General features: G+C 45.8%; 1 protein-coding gene across 2 annotated transcripts in view; it reads left to right on the forward strand.

Annotated features, from left to right (window-relative positions):
* EXOC4 (exocyst complex component 4) overlaps positions 1 to 25,408 on the forward strand; it is a 672,527-nt gene that overhangs the window by 392,154 nt on the left and 254,965 nt on the right. The window contains exon 11 of one of the 2 annotated variants that reach the window (XM_045191096.3): positions 5,100 to 7,057. The exons of the other annotated variant lie outside the window; for it this stretch is intronic. Within the exon in view, the coding sequence (XP_045047031.1) occupies positions 5,100 to 5,106 (7 nt within the window). The 3' untranslated portion in view covers positions 5,107 to 7,057. Of the gene's footprint in view, positions 1 to 5,099; positions 7,058 to 25,408 lie in introns of those variants that run through there. 2 annotated transcript variants of the gene reach the window in all.

Consider the following 25,408-nt stretch of genomic DNA (forward strand, 5'->3'; position numbering starts at 1 on the left):
TGAATTGGTGTGACATTATATTCTGTACCTGAAACAGGGACCTTACAGGGGAAATCCTAGAGGTTAGCAGACAGGATCCCCAAGTATAGAGTCTCGGGTTTACTGCCTGTGATGACCCTGTACTGAAATGTTCTAAGGTCCAGTTCCTGCTTTCACGTGATAGGTCGGTAAAATATCACCAATGATGCTAACGTGTCTGCTGAGCATGGCTCTAGGAAAAAGTGGCTCTGGATATAGTCAAGTCTACGTGGTGAACTACTCTCTCTTTCAGATGTGGCAGACCCCAAGTTTTCTGGGCACCTGTTTGGGTGTATATGTAAATCCATTAGTCTTTTTTTCTCTCCCCTCTCTTTCTTCCTCCCTTCCTTCTGTTTTTTGCTGAATTCTGAACATACAGCAAAGAATGAGGCAAGCTCCTGTACTCGTGGAGCTCACAGTCCAAAGCATTTTTGGAAAAAGTTCCCACAATTAACAGTATTGAATAGTAAACAGTTTACAATTATACACGTTATTGCCTATTTTTTTATATGTATTAACTCCCATTAACAAGTACACACCAGTATGGTGAGCTTTAGTCACTTCCTGGTGAATGCTGTGAAAGGCACAATAATCTCTAAGTAAGATTAAATGTTCTACTTCTCTCTCTTCAATTTCATTTGGCTTTACAAGACTCACTTGATAATGGATACAAAATGCATCTAGTTGTACAAATGGAAAATAAGAAGTAGTTTTTTTCTTTTTACTTAAAATTTGGGTCACACTTAACTAGAAGAGCAGCATATTCAACAGATAACCAACAGCAGCCATAGACATCACCCCTTGGCAATTTATCTTCTGTGCAACATTTTAATCAGAGTTCTAGCGTAATGTAAGGGAGTGTTGCCTCGCTTCATTGTGAGAAAACATACGTGATGTCAGATTTGCCATTTTATCCATTTTTAGGGAACAGTTCAGTGATATTAAGTGCATTCACCTTGTCATGCAGCCATCACCTCCGTCCGCCTCCAGAACTTCTTCCTCTTCCCAAATGGAAACCCTACCTGTTAATCCTAACTCCCCATCCCCCTTCCTGTTGCTTCTGATTTCTTTTACGTGGGATATGAATAAACGAATGTCTTTCATCCTTGGATTCTTTGTAAAATAGACTCTGTTTATTACTGGTATACATTGAAAAAATTACTACTTAATTTTTAAAACAGCCCAAAATAAAGATAAAAAGACAAATAGCATGATAATCTGTCCGGACAAAGCGAGCTCTCCCTGGTGCAGTGGGCCAGCCGGGCTTGGCTTGGCAGGACCTCGGTCTGGACCTGGCCCCACTCCTACTCGAGCCTTGGGGGCTGCTTCTGGGCCAGGTAGGAACCTCTCCAAAGCTCGGGTGCCTCAGCTCTAGAACGAGTATAATAAAAGCCTGCTTCACCTACGTCAGGGACGTCATGCGGAACCAGGGAGTTAATTGTGCGAAGGTGTTGTGAAAATCAGCACTCACGTATCGGGGTAAACTCAAATGTTCTGTCACGCACCTGTGCGTTTTCCTCTGACTGTCTTGCCAGGTCTGAACATCCGAAATTGAGGGTGTTCCATCACCCTCAGTCATTACATTTGACAAACCTGACTGTATTCTTTCATTATTATTCTCCCTAAACTTGATTTTCTCTAAGTCTCTGACTTCCTTTCCAGTGTTTGGAACCCACCTCATCTCGCGGATACCTCGTAACAATCTGTCGAGACTGTGTCCCTCTTAACACCTCTCACATAACCGTGCAGGTGACAGAGACATCAGAGTTGTCCCGTGAGCGGGGGTATCGCTGGCCGCCTGCCCTCTCCTCCAAACGTGCCGAATCGGTGTGGTTTAAAATGCAAATCTCAACTTATTTCTAGTGATGCCTCCAAGAAAATGATTGCCTAACAGTAATTTTTCTCCTTCTCAGTAAATCGTTTTTGCCATTTTCCAAAATGTGGCTTGTGACAGAAGAATGTGATATTTAAATAAAATTCTTAGAATCAAAAAAGTGCCAAAGTTAACAACTCTCTCAAAGGGCTGTTTTACCCACTCCAAAATCGACATTCTGTCACCGCTCAGACTTTATTTCATTTCTGCTCAGCTCGATGTACAGGCTTTAGTAGGAACCACTTACCGAGACCTAGACAGCAGCACCTTAGTCCAACCGGGTTGGCACACAGGTGGGTTGTTCGTCACCCACAGGAAACCCACCTCTATCCCCGTTCACAGCGCAGGACGAGAGCTGGTGGCACTTCAGTGCTCAAATCATACACGGGGACATCCCAAGTCCTGGAAGGAATGTAAAATCAAACCCTTTAAGCCTGTGCGGTCACTGTCAGGACCTGGCTGAATGTAAATGGAATCTTTGACATCCACTTATCTCATGATTATTCACGTTTTTTTCAACAGGTGTATGAGTTTTAAACTTTAGGTGATCTCTGATCATTTCTATGAGACTTCATTTATTGGAAAAATTATATTCAGGTTCTTTTTTTGTTTGTTAGTTTGTTTTAGTTTCCATATGCCTTCCAGAAATTCAGGGATTCCTTGACATTCTAATTTTCCTGTATCAATTTCATGCAACTCCTTGAAATTTTAGGGATTTAATGAAATGTGACTTCTCTCCTCATTGTCAGTATTTCTGGAGGGATTAAACAAAGGAAAAAACCTCATAGGCACAGACGATTGTTTTGAAGACAGGACTAATTCAAAACTGGGATGAGATCTTTACCTTTCTTAGGACCTAATGTAGATGGGAGTGGAAACCTGGGTCCAAGCAGGCTGTTCCTTTTTTATAAAGCTGTCGGCATCTGATTTCTAATATTGAGCCATATTGTTGATTAACCTCTGCCATCTGACTCGCAAGTTTACATGATCCCCCTGCACATAACCCAGCCATCTCTCCGGCCTTTCCTCGCGAGCAGTCTGCCGAGTTACAGGGAAGGGTGTGTGCCTGCCTCAGTTAAATGGCATCTGAGGCCTTTTCCTTCTGAGGTGGTGAAGCCTTCTCCACGGTTTGAAACTCCAAATCCTCCTCTATTAAAGATCATTCTCTTATCATGCCCCGGTTCTACTCTGCTTACAGTTTTCTCTTTTTCTTCCTCTCCTAGTCATTTATTCCTTTTTCTGAGGAATAAATACTGTTCTACCCCATCGAGCTAAGCTCGCCATTTGTGCTTTTATTTGTACCCGCTCCCAAATTTCCCAGAATCTCACTCCAGTGCACACTGCCCCCCCAATCTGATGCTGTCTCCATTCCCTTGAGATACTGATTTTCTCTGTGCCCACTGTTGTCTTCTCTTCCGCCTACAAACAGGCTCATGCTCTCCTGCCCCTAGAGAAACCTTCTGCTGACACGACACCTTCTCGGGACTTCGCAGGGCTCCGGACCCTCTTTTCTACACCACGTTCACCCCAGGAGCGGGCTGTGCCCCTTTTCCCTACCTCCTGCTGACTCTCTCTCTCTCTTTTTTTTTTCTTAATGTTTTAATAGTCTTCATCATTCTATTTAGAACAGAGCTTTTCACCCCAGGCTGCACTTGAATCATCTGTGTGGCTTTAAAACTGCGAACGCCTGGGCACCGCCTCGACAGATCCTGATTCCATTGGTCAGTGATGAGCCTCTTCACTGATAAATTTTAAAATCTCCCCAGAAGATTCTGATGTGCGGCCAGCACTGAGAACCATGGTACTAATGACCACTGTTGCAGCGCCCTCTTTAAGTTCGCCAGGTTTTCTCGCCAGCATTTATCCTGCTTGTGTCATTAGTTCTTTCAATGTAGATGGAAGCCTCTTCGCTATGCTTGTAAATATCCAGTTGGAGCAGGCCGCTGTCTTTGTCGCCTACCTTTCTGACTGTGCATTTCCTCTGCCCCCTTTTCTTTCCTCTCTCTCCTTCCTATCCCCAGGATGTTGCTTCTGCCCAAATTATTAACCTAGGTGGGTCTTCTCACCTATATAATCTAGAGCAGTGGTCGCATTTCCTTGCTTCACCATTATATTTATGTAATACCACCCCTATACGCTCTCTCCCGAAGCCCAGAATCCTCATTATAAACAGCCTTCTAGACATCTTACCCACACACACCATTGGCGGTCGTGTCCAAGGAAGGGCTTATCCTCCTGCTGGAGCTGTTGAGGGAGTTGTTTGTTTGTTGGTTTGTTTGTAGCTTCTGGTTTTATTTTTTCAGCCACCTATGCCATAAGCAAGTAACAACCTTCAATTTTTATCTTCCCTTTTGTTGCCACCAGTTACTATCCACGTCCTGTAGATTCCATGCTAGGAATTGCTCCTTAGCTTGCTGTTCTTTTACTGTTGCCACAGTCATTAATCTTGTTCTGACTGCATAGGAACAATTACAACAGCCCACTAGCTGGTCTTCCCTGTGTCCTACACGGTGCTGCTACGCTAATTTTTAGGCGCAGTTTCAATCTTTTCACTATCCTTTAAAACCTATGGCTCCTTATTAACTACAATCGAATGCAAACGATTACTATGAAATCCTAGGCACTCGATAATAGTTCCCTGCCAGTGTGTTCGACCCATCCCTATTCCTCTTCCACAGGACTCCACGCCTCAGCTGAACTAAGCTATTGGCTAGTGCTTCACCTTGAAACTTTTCTCCTGACTTTCCTTGTGTAAAGGCTCTGCCCTATGAAGTTTATTGCTTTTGCCTAAATCCCTTAGGAAGAAAGATTTTTGCCCTAAAAGTTCTAGTCTGTGCAGATTCTCCTCATGTTATTTGGCTTCCAAAGACAACATGGAACTAAGTGGCTTAAGGTTTCTGGTGGCCCGGATATCGTCTGGCCAGAGTGTGCTTGTGCATTAGAAGGTGGTCTGTGGCTGACTGATGCGTGGGACATCCTGGGACTTGATCTAGCAAACTGCTCTTCTCTTCAAACCTTACAGGTAGAGTGAGGTTTTTCACTTTTATTATATACACCTTCTGTGCTGCCTGTAGGCTAGAGCCTATCTCTCCAGCCTGGATCTTTTGATGAAATATGTCATTCAACCTTTGACAAAATAAATTCCCTAGAAAGTTGGACCAGTACACTTCAGATTCTTTTAACTTCGTGTGCTTTCTCTGCCCTTCAGTTATTAAACCCAGATCGTCCTCCTGCTGTCGTGAAAGAAATGAGATTTCTCAGCAGTAGCCAACAACAACGTCAATCAATCTGAGACTCTTAATGACTCATTTATAATGCTGGCAGACACACGAAGGCTGGAAGAATTAGATGTACGGCATCACTCATGTACCTTTGTGGTTTGCATTGCTGGGAAACAGTAGAGTGCTTCGCGCAACGTTTTACCAGACCAGAATTCTTTCAGCAGAGTGAACTTTCTCTTTGGGTGTGGATAATGGAATGACAGACGGATGACTTCGTGCTGTTTGAGCTTCCTGCCGCAAGGCGTTCTCTCGAGACGAGCCAGCAAGCTCTGCAGGTCTGCAAAAGTGGAGCTGTTCCAGGCACCGTGACCTATTTTGCATACATAATTTTGGACATGAGTTTTTGGTGTTTTGAGAACACCACTTTTATAGAATATGACTTAAACTCTTTTTTTAAAGTAGCAGTTATTAGAAATTATTGCAGCTATGAGCTTCCGATTTGAAGATAATGCTATTTTCACATCCGGGGACGCTGCAGTAAGGAGCTTAGGTGCCATATGAACCAGCATAAGTTCCCTTTCAACTCCACGTTGTGTTGCTACGTCCATTCCACTTGAATTCGTTTCCAGTCGCTGAGATAAATATGCTCTAGACTAGTTTTCCTTTTGGTATGTAGAGCACATTTATAAAATAGATGCCTTGTTTTGACAGTTTGTAGCTGTGGAAGAGAGTGAAAATAACTGGCCCAAATGGAGACTGAAACAAAACCTGAAATCCCAAAGTGCTAGCACAGCTACAAAGTGTAATATAAATGCTAATTGTGTGCAGTGGTCTGAGACCCGGTCCTGCTCTTTGAGGACACCCACCGTAGGACGGGGCCGTGCTTTCTCAATGGGGCTGCAGCCTCTTGTGAAAGCACGTTACTGGGTGAACTTCCTGACGCCAGTCTGCCTTGTCTTTTCGTGATGAGTATGTTCTTTTAGTTCAACAAGCCCTTCGCAATCTTTACTTTGAATTTGTGTTGCTTCCTTGAGTAACAATAACAGGTTCTATACATCTTCTACCCATTGTTTGTAATTTCTTAGATTTGTTTGGAAATGGCCTTTAAGCTTCCTTTGCTGTAGAGTTAAGGAATTTGGTAAATGGACCTGCATACCATTTTTGTAGAATTTTTTCACTGAAAAAATTCTGGTTTTGTATTTTTTTTTCAGCCTTGTGTTGCCAGATGAAAAGCCACTGGACTATTAAGATTAATAGGGCTTTACTGTCTGCTGTGTATAAAGCACCATGTCCATTTAAGAGGACAAGAGACTTACACACCAGTTGGTACTTAAATATCACAAACCATTGATTCATAATAGCCATGACTATGTTTGTTACTCTTGAAGTATTTTAAAGTGTCATAAGAAATTAGGACCCGGCCTCACAAAGCTTACAGTCTGATCAGAGAAGATTGGTTATCCTGAGATGGTTTGGTTCAGGAATACCAGTAAAGGCTTGGAGGTGAGGAAGAGACACCACATGATGAATAACTGAGTATTATAAGTAGTATTTCTATTTCAGAAAACTTTGTATCAATTTAAAAAGTGGTAGCATGGCAATTGGGATGAGAGTGTGGATTCAGGTGTTGCCCAAGTGCCCTGTGCTGCCACTTCCCTCATGGGTCATCCTAGAAGAGTCCCCCTCCTGCCATGGTTCCCTCCTCGGCACCAGGGCGGCGATCCTGGAGCTTTCCCTGCAGAGTAGGTGTTGAGGTGAGATGTTTGGCTAAAGCTCCTCTAGCAGGCTTGCCGTTTGGCGGTATCGCGTTGCAGAATGGTGTCTATCAGCGAATTTCACCTGGCTGGCTGCAGCAGACAGGTGTGTGCCGCAGGAGTTTTAAACCTCTTTTCCCTTAATTGTCAAATAAAAAATGACAGCAGCCAATACAACAATAGCCACCCAGCACAAATGAATAAAAATTACACCTTTTTTTGTCAGATTGGCAAAAAATATATAACTTTTTTTTAATGTGCCACATAATTTTAGTAATTAGTTTATGTGTGCCATGAGTTGAAAAATGTTGAAAATCACTGATATATATGAACGTTAGCCATAATAATAAGTATTATTCTTTAGAAGACTCCTGTTATTAACTCTTGCACAATAGATGCTGCTATTACCCCCTTTATGTAGAGATCTGTATATTTAAATTATCTTTATGCCATTTTCATTTTGTCATTTTCTTACTATGTGTTTTTAAAAATCAAAATTTTATATACAGCAATGCCAAAGTTTTCTAGAATGACTGTAGAATAAAAAGTTTTCAAAGCAAAATTGAGCAGATAATTGTGGTGTAGCTTTAATGTTAAAACTTAATTTTGAACCTTTTCAAATGGAAATTTCTCTTAAATGTTTAGTAATCCCTCTTGCCTCTTTAAGCCATAACTCTCTATTTCTTGATGATTCACATACCTGTCAATTACTAGATTGTAGGAACTTAAAAAGTAAAAAGCTTACCTTTGGTCATTTCTTTTCAAAATAAAGATCTTTATGGACAGTGTGCCAAGGAGTGAAACTCCAACACGTTAACCATGGCCTTAAACACTGGTTTCAGTCCGGAAGGCAGAAGCGCATGTCGGTGTGCGTGTGTGGCATAAACGCACACACAGCATAATAAAGAAGTTGTTACAGGGGCTCGTCTCAGTGCAGTTGTGGGCTGTGGGCACACAGTCTCTTTAGGTCTCATGCTGCACATTGAAGTCTGTCTGCAGGGCAGACGCAGGAGGAGAGAGCTGTAAAGTCCAGGAGGGCAGGGACGAGCTGGGACCCACAGGAATGGGCTGTGGTGTCAGTGCTTGCTCTCTCCAGCCCTGGTGGCGTGAGTGTCCTGCAGAAGCTGGCACCCTACCGGTGTGCCAAAGACATGCTTGATGTGGGACTCACAGAAGCTGTAGGGGTCCAGGGAAGGTGGTGCTGTTGCAGGCCCGGCAGTGCCCCCCCGCCAAGGCCTTGACTGAGCAAGACGAAGACCCCAACCTCTGGAATCTATAAAACAAGTGCCTGCTGCTTCACTTCCACCCTTTAATCTCAAGAAGAGTGTCTCTTATAAGCCCTTCCCAACTGGAAGCGCAGGGAAGGGCATTCAGGCAAATGCAGCTTTAGTCTGGCCAAGTGATATTACACAGCTACCACAGTAACAAATTAGCCCTCTGTGTAACTGCTCCATCATTTCAAAAGGGCACTATTCTACAGGGCAAAGCCTTTCCCAGTCTTTTCACAATATCTGGATGACAAAATTGGAGGCATAGTCAGAATATGTAATTGCATCATTAACGTTACTCTGGGCCTGGGAGTCCGGTATAATGAATGGCTCATTGTATTTGCTGGTAGGGTTCTCATGTAAAGTGGAGAGTAAGCAAATGGGGAAATTCTTTTGAAAAGTTTCATCATCAATGTATGACATCAATTCTATAATATTTGATATTATAATGTAACTTGATTCAGTGAACTAACTTGGGCAAGCAGAAAGACACTATAATGTCATATTAGTAGTAATCCTGGCTAGCCTCATGTAACTCTAGTTGACCCTTGAACAATGTGAGGGTTGGGGGTGCAGAGCCGGCACACAGTTGAAAATACATGTATAACTTCTGGCTCCCCAAAAAACTTAACTACTAGTAGCCCGCCTTCGACCGGAAGCCTTACCGATAATGTTAACGGTTGATTAACATGTATTTTGTTGTTACATGTATTGTACGGTGTATTTTTACAATAAAGTAAGCTACGGAAAAGAATGTTATTTAAAAAAACCATAAGGAAGAGAAACTACACTTACAGTATGTATTTATTTTTAAAAATTCACATATAAGCGGATCTGCGTAGTTCACACCTGTGCTGTTCAAGGGTCAACTGTATTTGGAGTGAAATTGCACTGAGTGTTGAACTTGACAGAGGAATAGATAGGCATTAGCTTGTACCCTACAGCGACAGGCAAGCGCATGACCCTTTGAGAACTCTAGGGCTATGATGTTTGCACCTGTCCACACACTTTATACGTTAGAGCCTGCGTACTAACATGTGCACTAATAGTAAGCTGTGTCCTGTGAACTCGAGGCTCCTGATCCACTTTTCCTGCTGGATCGTGGTTGACGTGCCTTAGAAACAGTGTTGCTTCATCAGCATGGCGTCGCTGTGCAGGACAGTCTTCAACAGCAACAACAGCAGCGGCAAAGTTCTCTGGAAACGCTCCAGCCCTGCTGGGCAGTTTCATGGTTTATTGGTTGTCTTTCTCTGACAGAATCTAGCCTTCTTCCTGATGACATATACAATGCTTCAAAAACGCACATCTCAGCAAATGACTTCTCCTCGAGGCAGTTACCTGCCCTCGCGGTGAGCACTTTCGGAGAGGGTGGTTGGGACGGCCCTGTTAGATCACAGGCGACCGCAGGGATGCTGGGCGGTTGGACGAGCAGGCCAGCGTGAACACCCTCACGTGAGAAGTGAGCAAAGTAAGACAGGGCTGGGGATAAGCAACTTGCTGAACCTGTGGATTGCCTTCCACCCCGTCCCTACCCGCCTTGTCCCGGCTGTCACAGGCTAATGTTGTTCGGGTGGCTGTCTCTGCAAGACGGTTTGCTCGGCAAGGGTCCTGTCTGACCCCAGAGCGCGTCACGCTTTGTCCAGGGCAGTCACGCTAACGTTGTTTCTTTGCCAGTGATGGTCTGGGCCGTGGATGAATAACGCAACTCCGGTCAGCAAGTCTGAGAGGACATCTGCTGCGGCGTTTGGGGAAAGGTTTTCTCTGATTCAAAGATAATGCAAAAACAAAAAATAGGCCCATTTGTTTCTGTCATCAATGTCAAAGGTACTTTTTACCTAGAACTATGGCAGCCATTTTGTAATCAAAAAGGGACAAGCCTCTGGTGAGAAAAGAACAGGAAAAAATAAAATGGAAAGACCTTGAGTCCTTAATGATGCAGTGGAGCCATGGAGTGAACTAATTCTGAGACTGCACTGCCTTCGGAACTCTTGCCGTGGGTGCTCGTAATTATCCTTACCGCTCAGTCTGCTCGTGACTCTGCTGCTTGGGCACTCAGAAGACACTCCGGGCCCCTCCTAGTGTGCCTTCGGGACCGGTCTGCCGGTCTCCCTGGCAGCAGGTTGAGAGGTGAGCCAGGTCTGTCCGATTAGTTGTATTCATGTGCCATTTGGAAGGGAACTGAGATGAAGGCAGCTTTTTGTGGCTTGGCTTTTTTCTGGGAACCGGTATGGCGATGTTGGTATTTTTGCAAGTGTTACCTGGCACCCTCCAGGTTCATGGTTATCCACAAGTAACCGTAGCCTTGGCAACCTCTTAATGCCTCGCTTTCCTACTAGTGGCAGATGCAGTAGTTCCTCTAGAGGGTGGGTCAGGTCTTTAGTGTTACTTTTGAATAATTTCTGGAAACCCAGCTTCTGCCTATTTCCACCAGCTTTTCCCATAATGCTGTAAGCACCAAATTCTTATACTACATCCTTGTATGCTTAAAATAACTGTAGTGGTTCCTGTTTCTCACATTGGAGCCCTACCTGTGTACCACCCTTAGTCAGTTTTCTGTTGGCCACCTGCGTACTAAACAGTGGAGCCAGGACTTCAGTCCAAGTCATGTGACAACAAATCCAGTCCCCTGTTGTGCCCATGGTACCCCGTCTGGGGTGTGAATGAGGGCCATCGTTCAGTGTCTGGGTGATGGCGCTGCTTTTCCCTTTCATTTTGTCTCCCTTCCCTTGTCTCCTCTCTCAGTCTCCCAGCAGGTGTCTCTCTCCCTCTTCCCACCTGTCTTTCTGAACATCAGTCTTCTCCTATCAACACGGGCTTGTCCCTCCCCACCTGAGTAAGGCCTGGGCTGACCTGAGAGGCCAGGAGCTCAGTTTACCCACTTCCTCAGTCCTGCAGCTCTCCTGAGGGGCATTTCAGATACATCTTTAAATACACCTTAAATGTAACATTGTTTTTTAATGAGGCCTCCCACTTTATTTTTTTGGCTTAAGGTCTCGTTCCTGTCGTAATCATTGTTCCTGTCACATTCTATCATAATTATCTGAGTGTTTCTCTCCACTAGACAGTGACCTTTGTCAGGAGAAAGGCGCGGTCTCATGTGTCTCTATCTCCACCACCTGGGACACAGTAGGCACGCAGAACTTACTTCCTGAACTGCTGAATTGTCTGAGTGTCCTAGTCCGGCTGTATGCAAATCACAGTATCACTCTTCGGAATTCATTCGTTCAGAATCCTAAAGATGTTTTCAGCTTGCATTTCTGTATCTTAAATATCACATGAGGCACCCGAACCCATATTTCGCCAAAGCGCATTTGAAACCTATGTTGTAGGTGACCGTCTGTGATATTACTGACGCTGTTACATACTCTTGTACAGGGTGTAGTAGGTGGTTGTGTCTCGGTACCTCCCGAAGAACTGGTTGCCATTTGCTGATCTGGGCTGACGATGTAGGTGTGGCTGTGACTAGTCCTCGGGGACTGAAGTTATTTTAGTGGAAATCCGTGTGCCCTTTCGCTAACTGCCCCGAAATCTGTAGACTCGTCCCTTCATAGTTGCTGTGCCGTTGCTGCTATTATTACACGCCTGAGAGGCACTGAACTACTTCTGCTACGGGACGCCGCTTCTAGGGCTCAGCGCGCCGAGTCTGCTGTACGCCAGTCTGTGACCCTCTGCCTCAGTCTCGGGTTCCTTCACTCATGTGTCCCTTTGTCTCCATGGGCTTCCTCCTCCTGTCACTTTCCCCTTTTCCTGGGTTTTACGGCACAGCTTGGCTTCCAGGGCCATTGCCAGTCTTTAAGAGTGTTGCTTTCCCCCTGGAGTACCTAACGGCATGTGTGATCAGGGCTCAGTCTTTGGGACGTCCAGCTTACAGATATTTCTGATTCCTTCTAGCATCGCTACTGTTCCTGCTGTATTTTCTCTTCAAGTTACTTTAGGAGATAAACCAGACTGCAACATGGCGCCCTGGCTTACCAGGGTTTCCTGGCCTCTGGAAGAACGCCTGTCCACAGTGTTACTAAATTGTTCGCTTACAGTGAGGCACACCTTGATAGCAATTTAAGGCTCAACCTACAGCATGTTACTAATGCTCTAGAAAACTTAGATATAGGAGAAATTGAAAAATGTATTTCAGAAATAACTCTCTTTTAAATGAGTTTCATATTCTACAGCAAGGAAACCTCAGATTTCTCCCTGACAGAGGAATCGGGAACTATTGAAAGCATTTGTCAGTGATACATTAATATTCAGGGCAGCTCACCCAGTATGGCTCCGTTGTTTCCATGTCGAAACTGTGCGAACGACAGCATTTGAAAGGCAACGTGTGCAGCTCAGAAGGATGTGTGCTTCACTCCTGGTGCTCGTCCCTCTGGAGTCCTTGACCTGGGAGTCCTCACAGATCATGTGCCGAACACAGGGGAAACATTCTTTTAACATCTAAAGAGGAACAAAGGAGAAGGGGTGGTTTTTCTTCTTCCCAGCTGCCCCCTGGTGGCAAAGGCACAACCAACAGCAAAAGCATTGAACAAAGATGCTCGCTGTGTCGAAGCAGCTGCTGGTGGTCCTCGGAGGGGCCTCAAACCAAGGTCTATGCTGTGCAGGTTGCCTCCGCGACGGAAGAGCAGAATATCGGGTCCTAATTACATTTCCCTTTCCACCGGCGTCGGCTCTTATCATGGCAGCACCAGGCTCTCCCAGCTCAGTCAATAGCTGTATATTAACAAGAGACAGTCGATAGAAAAATTAAAAAGGAAAGTCAAGGTAATTAGGCTAATGCTGCTGCTTATGAGTTTTCAATAACTGCTTTAGCTTCCTCTTGTTTCCCATCTCCAGAAAAATAGGGCCTGATTGAAGGACCGGGGCGTGTTTGACTGAGGACATGTCACAGCGACACAAAGCCAGACAGGAAATGAAATTAAGCCGCGTTTGTTTCAAGGAAGCACGAGGGGCTTCGCAGGGCGGTGTGGGCAGAATAGGCGGTGATTTAACCGTGCCCGTGAGCAGCTGTGCCTTTGTCGGTACCTGTGTTCCCGCAGCGGTTTTTGCGCCACAGGCAGAAGCCCACGGGAAAGCACTGTGACCTGTTACGTGGAAGAGTACCAGAGAAAGATAGTTTCACTCAGAAACAAGGTCTTTTTGGACATTAGATGCCGTTCTGGACAAAGCCATGAAGTAACAGAACCGCCTCGCTGCCTGTGCGGACCACACGTAGGGCGTTGTTCTTTGTGGCCACGGACAGAGACCGCTGCCCACTTGCCAGCCTTCAGTGAACACGCTCTCTGCCGTGGGCGAATGGGGCCGGTCTTTGCTACTGAGCTGCCGGACACGTTTGTGCCCTGACGTCGGAGGCCCTGAGTAAATGACAGCCACCTGGTTTCCGACTGCGGCATGTGATGGTAGCGCGTGATGGTGGCGTGTCTGCCTCTTAGCGGCAGGGGGGAAAGAACCGGGGAGTCCCTGGTTTGGGAGAGATGAATCTCAGGAGAAAGGATAGGTTAGTGAGGAAGATATTTCATGTTTTATATTCGTTTGCAGCCTTTATTTGCACTATTTCTCTCAGCTCGAAGCACTTTATGTGTAAACTTTACAACCAAATTATGTACCGACATCGTTTCATTCACAGGCGATATGGAGCTGTTAAACATCTGCCAGGTGCATATTTCCGAGAGGAAAGAAAAATGTAGAAGAGAATTAGATACTGTTAAATATACAGAGAAAATTTAGATAGGAGGGAGCAGAGTATGAGGAGACTTACTGAGCACCTGTTAGGTGCAGGGCATCACAGAAGGCTCCCTGGGCGCAGGGCTAATGTGGTAACCTTCCTTCTTCCGGCCCCCCCCCCACCCCCACCCCGGGTCTGTCAGTCAGGAGTGATGAAGCCAGATTTGAATCCACGACAGTTTGTTTCAAACCACAAGCTCTTAACTTTTTCATTACATTATAATTTTTACTTGTTGAGGCTTAATTTAAAAGGACTCTCTAGGGGAAGATGAAATGTGTGAAGGATGGTCTTTAGTGAATGAACTCAAATCTAATTGAAGAAAGAGACGCTAGGGTGGGGGGATGGGAGAGAATGAAGAAAACATGCACCCCAAACCATCACAACGTATGATAAGCAGGCCCAGACAGAATTAGAGCTTGGATGAGAATTATTGTTATTCTTTTTTAAAAACAATTTTATTTATTTATTTTTAGAGAGGGGAAGGAAGGGAGAGAGGAAGAGAAACATCAATGTGTGGTTGCCTCTTGACCACCCCCTACTGGGGACCTGGCCCACAACCCAGGCATGTGCCCTGACTGGGAATAGAACCGGCGGCCCTTTGGTTCGCAGGCCGGCGCTCAGTCCACTGATCCACACCAGCCAGGGCTATCATTAGTTATTCTTAACATTACAGATGGTTTTCTGTGATCCCACCGTTGGCTAGGCCCTGCGCCTGCGAGCCCCTACTGCACAGAGCATACTTCCAACAAGTAAACCTGTCCTGACTGGTGCTCTGGGCCTGTCATTTTTCCCCTTTACATTGAATTTATTGGGGTGATGCTGGTTAAAATTACACAGATTTCAGGTGCACGATTCCATAGCACATCCTCTGTATGCTGTACTGGGAGCTCACCACCCCAGGTCAGGTCTCCTTCCATCACCATTTATCCTCCTTCACCCTCCTCCACCTCATCCCACCCCTCACGGCCCCCCAGCCAGAAATCACCACACTGTTGTCTGTGCCCATGAGTTTTTTTTCTCTCTTTTTTTCTTGATCCCTCCATTGCCCCCCCAACACACACTCCTGCCCTGCACCCACCAGCCACCACCCAGGTCTGTCATTTTTCTACGATCTTGCCGGGGCCCTCAGAAGATTCTGTGCACCTTTAGACTAGCTGAGGCCAAGGAGTTGCAAATGCAGCTAAACCTGGACACATCTGACGGCTCAACCCTGTGCCGCTTGTTGCCCATGACCCCAAGCGTTGGGAGGCTCTAGCTGACGCTTTTACAGTGGAAATAGTACACAGTAAGCATTTGTTCCTTTGCTTAAAAAAAGTTATTCTGAATCCATAATCCCTTACCTATTAGGTATTTCACTCTTGACCCGTCTTATTTAGACATTCCAAGGGAAGCTTTTTCATCAATCTGTGTGCTGGGTTTTTGACGGTCTCACCCTCCCGAATGGAAGTATGGTGAGAAAGGACTCGCCTGGCCTTTTCTCCATGGCACGGCATGTGTCTGGGGCCCGGGGCTAGCAGAGGGCATCCCGTTCAAAAGTGTGTGTTGAGTGGATATGTTAACTTCTTACTTTTCTGTGCTTTGCAATTATGTTAATAGAAAAATTCTACCTGATACAAAAGGGAGCAAAGAGCTATTTTCAAGGCGTTATCTCAGCCTCCCTTCAGGCGCCCGCTTGCTCTACAGTTCCTGATGAGACAAGTGTCTCTCGCGCTGCATGCTTGCTTGTTTTTCTTGTCAGGTGTCCCTTTCAACTCACGGCTCTTATTTATTTTAATTTTTCTATTTTCTTTAGTTTTAATCGATCTAGGAGAATTCTGGGTAAATTAATTTTCTACTGGTTTGCTTTAAACATACTAAAAGCCCTTCTTTTCTGGTTAGGGTAATTTTCAGTTCCAAAATAGGCAGAGAGCTTCAGTTATTCTGCCGGTTAAGTATTACCCTAGAGCCTTGTCATAAATGAAGAAATAGTCCAGTCTTTGTTCAAAAAACTGCGACCTGGCTAATTAAGCCGCAGGTTCCGTCAGCGGTTTACTCGGTGTTCATTTTCCCAGTGCCAGCGTCTCTGCCTCGTTTGTGATCACCGACCACGGGTGCGTCGCTGCCCAAGCCCGAGTTCCACACGGCTGTGCAGGGGGTGGGGGTGGGGGGCACTCTCGCTTCCGTGCAGGGACTGTACTTCCCAGTGACGTTGGGCCTTGTCATTCAGGGTTGAGATTCCTAAGGTTCTCTGGCCGCTGTGTACTTCAGGGCTCATTTTTGAGGAGAGAACTTCAGCGAAATAGTATCATAATGATACACACAGGCTCGTACAGAGAGAATTCAAACAGAATGCAGAAACCTTTTCATCCGTTGCCGAGATACTCGAGAGTCGCAGACATGCATCCCGTCTTTCCCATGATTCCTCCTTCCCCTGACAGCAGTGCATTCTGCCATGGTTCTCGTAAGTCAGGACCAAGTTTTCTCTTTTCTGACGACAGTCGCACTGCAACGCTTAGGAGAAAGACAAACAAAGGAGAATAGGAGGAGAGGAGAAAATTCGTTGAGGAGAGAGACTCAGAGGTTCAGCAGTGCCGCTCCACCAGGGGAATGTTGGGACTCAGCTATGTCAAGGCGAAAGATCTGTTGTTCGAGCACACTTGGGAAAGTGCCTGTGTCGCCACGTCTTGGGTGGATGTGACACGAATTAGATGTGTGTGGGGACTCTTCCAGTAGTGTTGTGTCGTGGAAGTCTGAGCCTTCTCTTCTCTGAGCTCAGAAGTTTGGTTGACTCACAACTGCTAATGATTCGGTTTTCTGAAATGCTATTATTGCTATGTATTAAGACCTATTATTTTTTACTTTCATCTAACATTGGAATGCATTGCAGGGAACACACCTAGAAGCAATTACTGCCAAAAGCAACGCAGCCCAGAACGACAGCGTCTGGGTACTTAGTGGAAGAGTAAATAGTCAGCGACACATTGCTCTTATCGGCAGTAGTGGTGGTTGTTGGTGTTGCTGTTATTTTGTTTTTCTTACATGAAGGACATTTGGCATGTTTGACCTGAAGTAAGAACTCCAAGCGGATTAGTAGTGACATCATTTACTCAAAATCACACCAGAAATATTCCCAGAAATTGGTATCCTGTGAGGGTCAGATGAAACAATTTATGAATTGGTTTTGAAGTTAATGTACACTGAAATCATGCTGGTAAATAATGATGGTGCGGCTTCCTGAACCCGTACCTATTGAGCTACCCTGCTCAAAAATAACGGTGGCGCAAGCTCTTTTTGCCCCTCATGGGCTCAGGCTGAGCGGCGACCCAGTGTAGCCGCTCCACTGCTCTCCCTTCTCCCACCTCAACGTGACTGTTTCTGTTCTGAGGCAGTGTCTGAAATCTGTATGATTCAGCAAGAAAAACCAGCCACCAAGGGGAATGTTAATTATTTTCTTGCCCATCAGCCATCACCACATAATTATATCTTCTATACCCTGATTGAAAATTTAGTCTTTCAGATTTAGAGTGCCTTGTTAACTTTTTGCTCCTGGTTTTCACACTGAAAAAGGAGAATCTGCACAGTCAAAGCGGCTGGGAGACCAGGAGACACTTTTCTTCCTGTGGGTGTTCCTTAAACCGTTCTCTCTCATGCCGGGCCGGCCCTGATTTGCAGATCCGGGAACCGATGGTGTAGCCAGAGCTGGGACGCTGCAAACCTGCATTGCTCCAAAATACTGCTCATGCTGCTCGGTTACTGAACTCACATCTTTTCCCCTGGCTTTAGATTTCTGCCACCGGAATTAGTGCGTGGGATTAGATAATGAACCTGAGCATATTTTTGCAGAAGCCTACTTGTAAAAGATGGTATCAGTTTGAAGGAAGAACTCAGATCCTAGAAATCTGCAGTGACTCTTCTCCGTTAATACACTTGATGAATAATCGAGGATGAGCTGCAAGAGAGGGCGTGTGAGGCCTACGGAAGAATGAGCCCCTGTGCTGAGAGGAACCGCGTGAAGCCTAGACAGGGAAGTCATTCCCTGGTTCTCTTGCAGGTCCCCAAGACCACTCGTCTGTGTGGGGAGTCACTAGAAGGACTCGTGGAACTTGGCATACGGCTGTGCCCCTGGTTAAGATGTGTTGCAGTGATGGCGGAAGGGTACACCGCCGGCTGACAAGGGAAAGGCACAGGTGGTGTCTGGAGGAACCCGTGAACTGGCAGCCTCTGTGCGAGCTCCCCACCACGAGGAGGGCCCACGGGGCACCCTCTTCTGCCAGTCACAGAAATGCAGCCACACATAGGAGCGATTCAGTGCCCAAGGCCAGGGCCTGGCCACCTGCTCGTGCAGGCACGCTCTGCCTGGCACGTACCGAAGTCCCTGACTCCGTGAAGGAGAGCGGATATTCGGCATACACCATGCTGTTGGCACAGACAGTCTGGGCACAGGAAAGCAGCCTTACTAGTTAGGAAAAGGTGAGAACAATTCCAGAATCCAAATTCCCGAATGTGAGCTGGGGGCTGGCTTTACAAGCAGACCCTTCTTGCGACCGCAGCCTCGGGCTTGCTCTGTTAGCCCTGTTAGCGCCAGGGGCTTGCTTCCAGTGACTTTGCTGCGTGTCTATGCAGGGACGAGTTTGTGCTCAGGAGCCAGGACAGTTGGCTTTAGCGCAGATGTCTGTTCTCGTAGAAACAGAAGAAACATGTCCATCCTCACATCAGTAACGACGGCTCGTGGTGGTGTGGGGGACACCATTACTCGGTCATTAACATCGGGAGATTCTCGTGTCCTGCTCCTCTCCTCCTCCTCCTTCTGTTTTCTTCTTCTCCTCCCCCTCCCCTCCTCCTCCTCCTGCCCTCCTCCTTCTTCTTCTTCCTCCTTTTTTTTTTTCGGACTCCCTGCCCTAGCTGATAAGACTCATCAGTGGTGTCCAAGGGGGTGACAGAAGGGGAGGGGTTCCCCCAGGTGGCCAACTTCACATTTTTATCCGTGTTTCCGTGTCCTGGTGGATGGGAGCCTATATTGAAAAGCTGCCTGTGTAATCAGACCAAAGAACTCTAAAAATGTGGCTCGGTTTGAGATTTGTTCAGTCTATGTCATAAGTAATTCTAATGTGGTCAAACTTCAGACTTCAATAATATCAATGTTATGTCTCAAGTTCTCTAGTTCAAGCAGTGAAGAGCATCCAGGATGACCTAGCGTGTTAATGTCAGGCGGTGAGCAGTGCCTTGAGATTTAGTAAAAGCCTGACGAAGCCTGGCCGCCGGCGTGGCGTGTTTTTGCCCTTCCCAACGGTTGTTGGCTCTCTTTGCCAGAGGATTTTGGTGCTGTAAACACTAAGCAGATAAACCTCTGAAACCAAAATGAGGTTGCCGGGAATTTATCTGAAGTGAAGCAAAGCTGCAAGGCCTAATGTTCAGATTGTCTAGTCATCAGCAAAAAGGGGGGCGGTATGTTAGAATTATCTGGGGCTTCAGATGGCATGGGCTTCTGCTTTTCTACCTCCTCTACCTCCCGTAGTCTCCTTGCCCCCAAGGCTCTGGATTCTGCACGCCCTAATGATGAGCCGTTGTCAGTAATGGTTGACAGAAATGTGTCTTACATTGCAAGCATATTTAGACCCAAATGTGTTCAAGGTCATTGGCCTAAAGCACTTTTCCAATGTGTCCAGTGAACTCCAGTATCTCAGGAGTCTCAGGCTATTTTGGTTTTATAGGCTCCTGTCTGGATGGAGACTCGGAAGCATTGGTAGGCCACTGGCTTCTTCTGGAATGAATAACTGTGCAGAGCAGAAGTGTCTACAGTGCTTCACTCTAGTTTTGAAACAGGAGAGGATGGGACATGAGAGATGAGTAGCTGATGTGCAAGTGGTTTGTAGTCTTGCCTGGAACTTTGCAGTGGGAAAACTTCAGAAAACCAGTTTGTGGAGAATGCAAATGTTCCCAAAAGGCAGGAGTCGGCCCCTTGGAGACAGGTCGTTTGTGTGCCACACCCAAAGGCGTGTGCTGGCGGGGAGGAGGGCCGTGCCCCAGAAAGGGCTTCTCTCCTGCACTGCTTCCTCGTCATGTGGAAAACCGGCTCCGTGCTGGGAAGGCCAGCGCCCTTGCTGGTAGCAGAGGCATCTTTAATTGCTCACACGAAGGTGGAGCGTGTCTGTCCCCTTTCCCAGCAAAGTGACATTTATTAGCATTTTTCTGGTAGTTATTTGTAATTGCACTAGTGTTCACCACGCCCAAATGTTACAGTTAAATCATTTGAGATTCTAGTCACATTTCTAAGCAGATGTACCAAATTACAGCTCAAGACTTCTGCTTGAAACCGAGAGTTCCAATTAGTCAAATATCCAGGGTGGGAAGGTCAAGCCAGGGAAAGGCCTGAATGCACTCACAGCCCAAAATAGTTTGACATTTTTTTCCTGCTTTGCCTCCATCCAGTTTGAGTTTTCAGCATGAAAGAGGGCGTTGCATCTTCTAAGAAACTGCTTGGTTTTCGTTTCATTCCAGTGTGACTGGTTTTCATGGACTGAATTAACGTGGAAAAGCCAAAGTTGGGTGGGCGACAGACGTGGGCAGATAGCTCCATACATAACCGTACCTTGGTGGGAGTGTTAGTTCCTGGGCTGCGTTGTCAGCCTTTTATACATAGCTTTTTCTCATACTGGATTTCTCATACATGTTGTCTTAAAACCCAACTGCAAAATATTTACATCTACTTTTCAACTTTCACTTGTTGCAAGAGCCCGTGCACTTGACCTTGTCCACACACCTTCTCCCACCCCGAGTGGCTTTCTTCTCTCTTGAATTTTCTAATTTGTTTCCTTCGAGACCAGCATCTGAAACCTCTTCCTCCAGTGGGTCTCCCTTTCCTGGGCACTCACTGTGTCTCTGCAGCGGTGAAGAACTTAGCTTCCCAGGGCTTTCTCTAGGGGGCAGCTGTGGGACCCAGAGGTCAGGGCGCCTTGCTGTGCTCGCACCTGGCTCTCTTGCTCACTGTCTGTGAGTCCGGTCGGGGCAGCTAACTTTTCAGAGCAATGACATTTTCACCGAAGAATGGGACTAACAGCACCCACCTTTCTGGGATGTTTGTGGGGGTTTTCCATTTGTTTTTTCTCTGGTCTGTACACCCCTCCATTCATTTGTTCAGCACATCCTCTGTGTTGGGCGCCGTGCCCACACCAGGGATGTCAAGGTGAGCACAGTCTCCGCTCTCTGATGCCTGCAGCCCCGTGGGGAAAGGGGATGTTAAACAAGCGGTTACACAGGTGGTCTCTGTTTGAAAGGAAGAAAAGAGAGTTCAGAATGCTATCGGAGCATTACAGGAGAAGCAATGAGAAGCTGTCTTAGTCCCTTGGAATTATAAAACAAAACACTGTAGACTGAGTGCTGTGAGCAACAGAGACTTACTTCTCGTAGTTCTGGAGAGGAGGAAGTCCACGGTCAAGGCACTGACGGGCTCACTGTCTGCAGAGAGATCACCTCCTGGTTCTTGCGTGGCTGTCGTCGGGCTGTGTCTTTAAAAATTTAAATAACTTGCCTGACACAGCAACAAGTGGCGAGGCAGGCTGCCTGACTGCAGACCCCGCTTGCTCATCCAGGGAGGGTGACAAAGGAGTGCGTTGGTGGTTGCTTTCATCTTCTCTTCTGTCAGGGAAATTTGGGATTGCTGGACTATCTAGGAACCGTCTTTAATGGCACCACGTGGGACTGTGACCCAGGCAGAGAGTCATGAGCCTAGTATAACATACAGAAATCAATGCAGCATGATTTGTCCACTGAAGAGACTGGGTATTCATTGGATGCCTCTGGTTTCCCAGGCACCATGCCAGGCACTAGGGATCCAAAGATGAAGAGGCCAGCATCCTGTCCGAGGGCCAGACCCCGCCGTCTGTGGAGGCAGATGTGCAGACCCCCAGGCCCTCTGAGGGGCGGAGACTTTCCATAGTGCAGTGTGTTACAGGGGCAGCGAGGGCTGTGGGGAGAAGCATGTGCTCTTTCTTTCTCACCTCTGTTACGTATGTATATACGTTTTTAATAACTAACACAACAACGTGGAAACAATTCTAATGGTGTGGACTGCTACACAGCTACACACCGAGAACTGTGAGTATAAAGTAGCATTGCGCTTCTTGCCCAGATACTCAAAGGATTCTTTAATAACCTTTGAAGTTTAATAACCTAAGATACATAGTATTTTTTTCTAGGGTACACGATGCCTTTTTCAATCTTTGCATTATAAAGTACAAAGACCATGTTCCTCATAAGGGGAAATGGAGAGTTAAAGTTCTTTGTCTGTTTTATGTGGTTAAGGAACAAAAGGTTGAAGTTTTGAGGCATTTCTCAAGGGCGGGGGAGAATAAGGAGAAGGGCCAGAGCATATGGATAGAGTAGGTATTTTAACTATTAAATTTGGTGAGATTCAGGGCTTGTTCCACATGCCCCAAGTTCCCTGTCTCCAGCGTATGACAGTGCCTAAAATGATGCCGCTAAAACCATCTGGGGTAAGGCTCTTTCCCTTAAATTTTGTTGTATAGAATCCTATTTTGTAAGATGTTAAAGATGCTTTAGGCAGGCAAAGAGTTCCATAAGCAAATAAGAATAAGATTGGAAAATGCCATAACTAATCCCATTCTTGGCATTTCATTACTCCTAAGAATAATAAAAAATCTAAGAAGTCCCATAGTAAGAAAAACAATTCATTTAGTTTTATTTAAAACAGCACTTTCCATATTCATATGGCCACAGAACTTTTGTTTGTTTCATTGAATATTGGATTAAGATATTCTTTTTCTAAGCAATATTCTCTTAATATCCTAATAGATCTGGGAGAGGCTAATAAATGATGACAGTATGATGATAACATATTACTGCCATAATAAATTAATATCCAGGCTTCACTGAGTATTCACTATGTTCTAGGTACAGGCCTGAAGTGGTTTTACATGTATTATCTCATTTAAACACAGCGGTACTATGTGCTGTCTCGTTTCATAGATGAAGAGATACAGGCTTGGCAGGATTGCACACTTTTTCATGCTCACACACAGTGAATGGCCGAGCCAGGATCAGACCCTGCTAGTTTGGCTCCAGAGCCACTCCCCTCTGTCTTTCCCGCCACCATGTGATGCTGCCCACGAAGTTGTCATCAGTTACAGCCTTGAATCGCTCCATCATGGACCCGTTTTCCCTGTGGCAGCAAGCTGAGAAAAGGGCCTTGCTGAGTCGTAGTTCTGACAGGATGAGGCAGAGGAGTCAAGAGATAGCATGGGACATCAGCCCTTGAATGTTGGTCCAGAAATAGCCTCTAACATGAGGAAAGAAGACGCAATGGATATGGAAGAGAGAGAGAGAGAGAGAGAGAGAGAGAGAGAAGCAGCAGTACGCAGGTCAGAACTCATCATCGCCTCTCCAAGTCAGCAGCTATCTGACCAAAGACAAAAACAGAAGGACAAGTCAGTCTCTTCCAGGAGAAATCACAGGGAGAGCATCTCTGTCTTCGCGTGGCCTTCTGTGGGGCTCACTTCCGTGTGGTGAGGCTCCGCAGAGCCCAAGGACAAAGCAGGTGTGCTCAGCAGGGGCACGGAGAGGCCCGGTCCTTTGCTGTTTGGTCTTTTCTAGCGAAGAGTAGCACTTTGTGTAGTACTTCTGGACAGGAACTACGTTTGAATATGTGTAATACTGTTAATTAACACAGAAACTTGTCAAACTACTGTTGCAGTGATGGGATGGCATCCATATGGAAGGGTGTACACCACTGTCGTTTTCCCCTAATGGAACGTCAGTTCGTAGAGCAACGGGGAAAGGGAGAGAGGGCTGTAAAATCATTGGAAACCTGTCCTCTGAATCTCAGAAACCAGGGCCAGGAGTCTTTTTTTCAAGACAACAGAAAGTTCTGTGTAACAAAAATGTTTCCAAGGCTTAGGAAATGGCCTCCATATTGCAAACGATATTTGATACAACAGAATTATAACAAAATAAACAGATATTTGCCATTGCCCAGGTTTTCTGGTGTCATTATCAGGCCTGTGATACCCAGCAACACAACCTGACTTCAAAGACAAGACTGCGAATTCACAACCCTGCGTGGAAATTAGCGTGTAGCAGCCCATCAGCAGTCGGGGAGAGAGCAAACAAACCGGTAAATGAAGAATTTACTGTTAACAGTAAATCTGCTGGGGCTTCAACTTCCCTAATTAAGAAGTCTTAAAAGACGATTATCTTTTTCTGTAATTTTGAATAAAACAGTATAAACAGAAGATGCCCTAAGGAGCATTTTTGGAAAAATCCCAACTATTGCATAGAGCCGCACAGATGAAATAATTTAATTAGCTTGGATAACACTCTTTCTTCTAAAGCATCTGAAACAGATTCATGAAACTCATAAAACGCCTTGTATTTCCTGGCATATGTGGGAGTTTAAGAGTGCTTAAGAGCCTGCTTTGAAAGATTTTCTGCGTCTCCCCTGATAAAACGTACTGTTGCCAGAGCTGTAAGGGAAAAAGGCTGCCTGTGGTGGTACCCAGTTGTCCCTGTCTTCACAGAATTTACAAGTGGAAAGAGACCTTAGAGCTCTCCAGTCTGTCTCTCTTTACGAGAGACCTGACGCGCACATGGGCTGTTGACTCAGTGCAGGTCCCATAGCTAGTTTGGTGACAGAGCCGGGGCCAGACCCCAGGCTGCCTGCAAGGTAAAGAGAAGTTCGCTGCTCTTCCCGCCCCTGTATTGCATGGCCGGCGTTTGAGACAGTAGCTGACAAGTGAGTTCTCTGTATGACTTGGTTCAGCTCTACCTACCTACCTCCCTGTACAACTTACTAGCAGTTCTAAGTAGAAAGCAAACACTTTCACCTGCGCCCAGTGATTTTTATGTCCTAATAAAAGGGACAATTTCTATTGCCTTTTACTAGTAAAGTGTTTCCTTATCCTCACGTGAAACCTCACCGAAGTGGCTTGCCAAGAAGGAGTTAAGGAAGGGCATGTGGTCAGATACGTGGTGCTCTTCACTGTCTCCTTGAGTTCGGCATTCGCATGCCTGGATTTTTCTGTCTACATCTTTGGAGCAGGAGAGATGCAGGGGTAGGTGAATTCAGTGGAGAGGTGGGTGGAGTGAGGACTGTCCAGGAAGACACCGGATTCTGAGATTTGAAGGGTTGGGTTTCCACTGGTTTTATAACCGTCCCTCCCCTCTTCCTCCTTCCTCTAGGAACTGCCATTCTATTTAGGGAAATATTAAGATGGATTATACATTTTATATGTCATTGGAGGAGGGAGAACTTGCTGAGTGGGCCTGTGATGCTACTGAAACTGGTGGCAAGAATATTTTTCTTCTTTTTGTGTTCAAGTGTCTTATGTGCCAAATAAACTGAAAATGCTATCACTGTGTAAGTGATACAGTTTCAAATCCAAAAAGTTGAGCTGCTGGGTTTGAACAATATGAAATTGCTGATTTTCAAGTATATTTTACCTATAAGAGGTCCTTGTTCATATGGTTTAAGTTGTAGAAATCAACAAATGAGTTCACGTATGTGCAAGAAACACCATAAATGGCCGGTGAATATACAGGGTCTGGCACAAATAACACCCCTT

The sequence above is a fragment of the Desmodus rotundus genome, chromosome 6 (genome assembly GCF_022682495.2).
Source record: "Desmodus rotundus isolate HL8 chromosome 6, HLdesRot8A.1, whole genome shotgun sequence".
Lineage (NCBI taxonomy): Eukaryota > Metazoa > Chordata > Mammalia > Chiroptera > Phyllostomidae > Desmodus > Desmodus rotundus.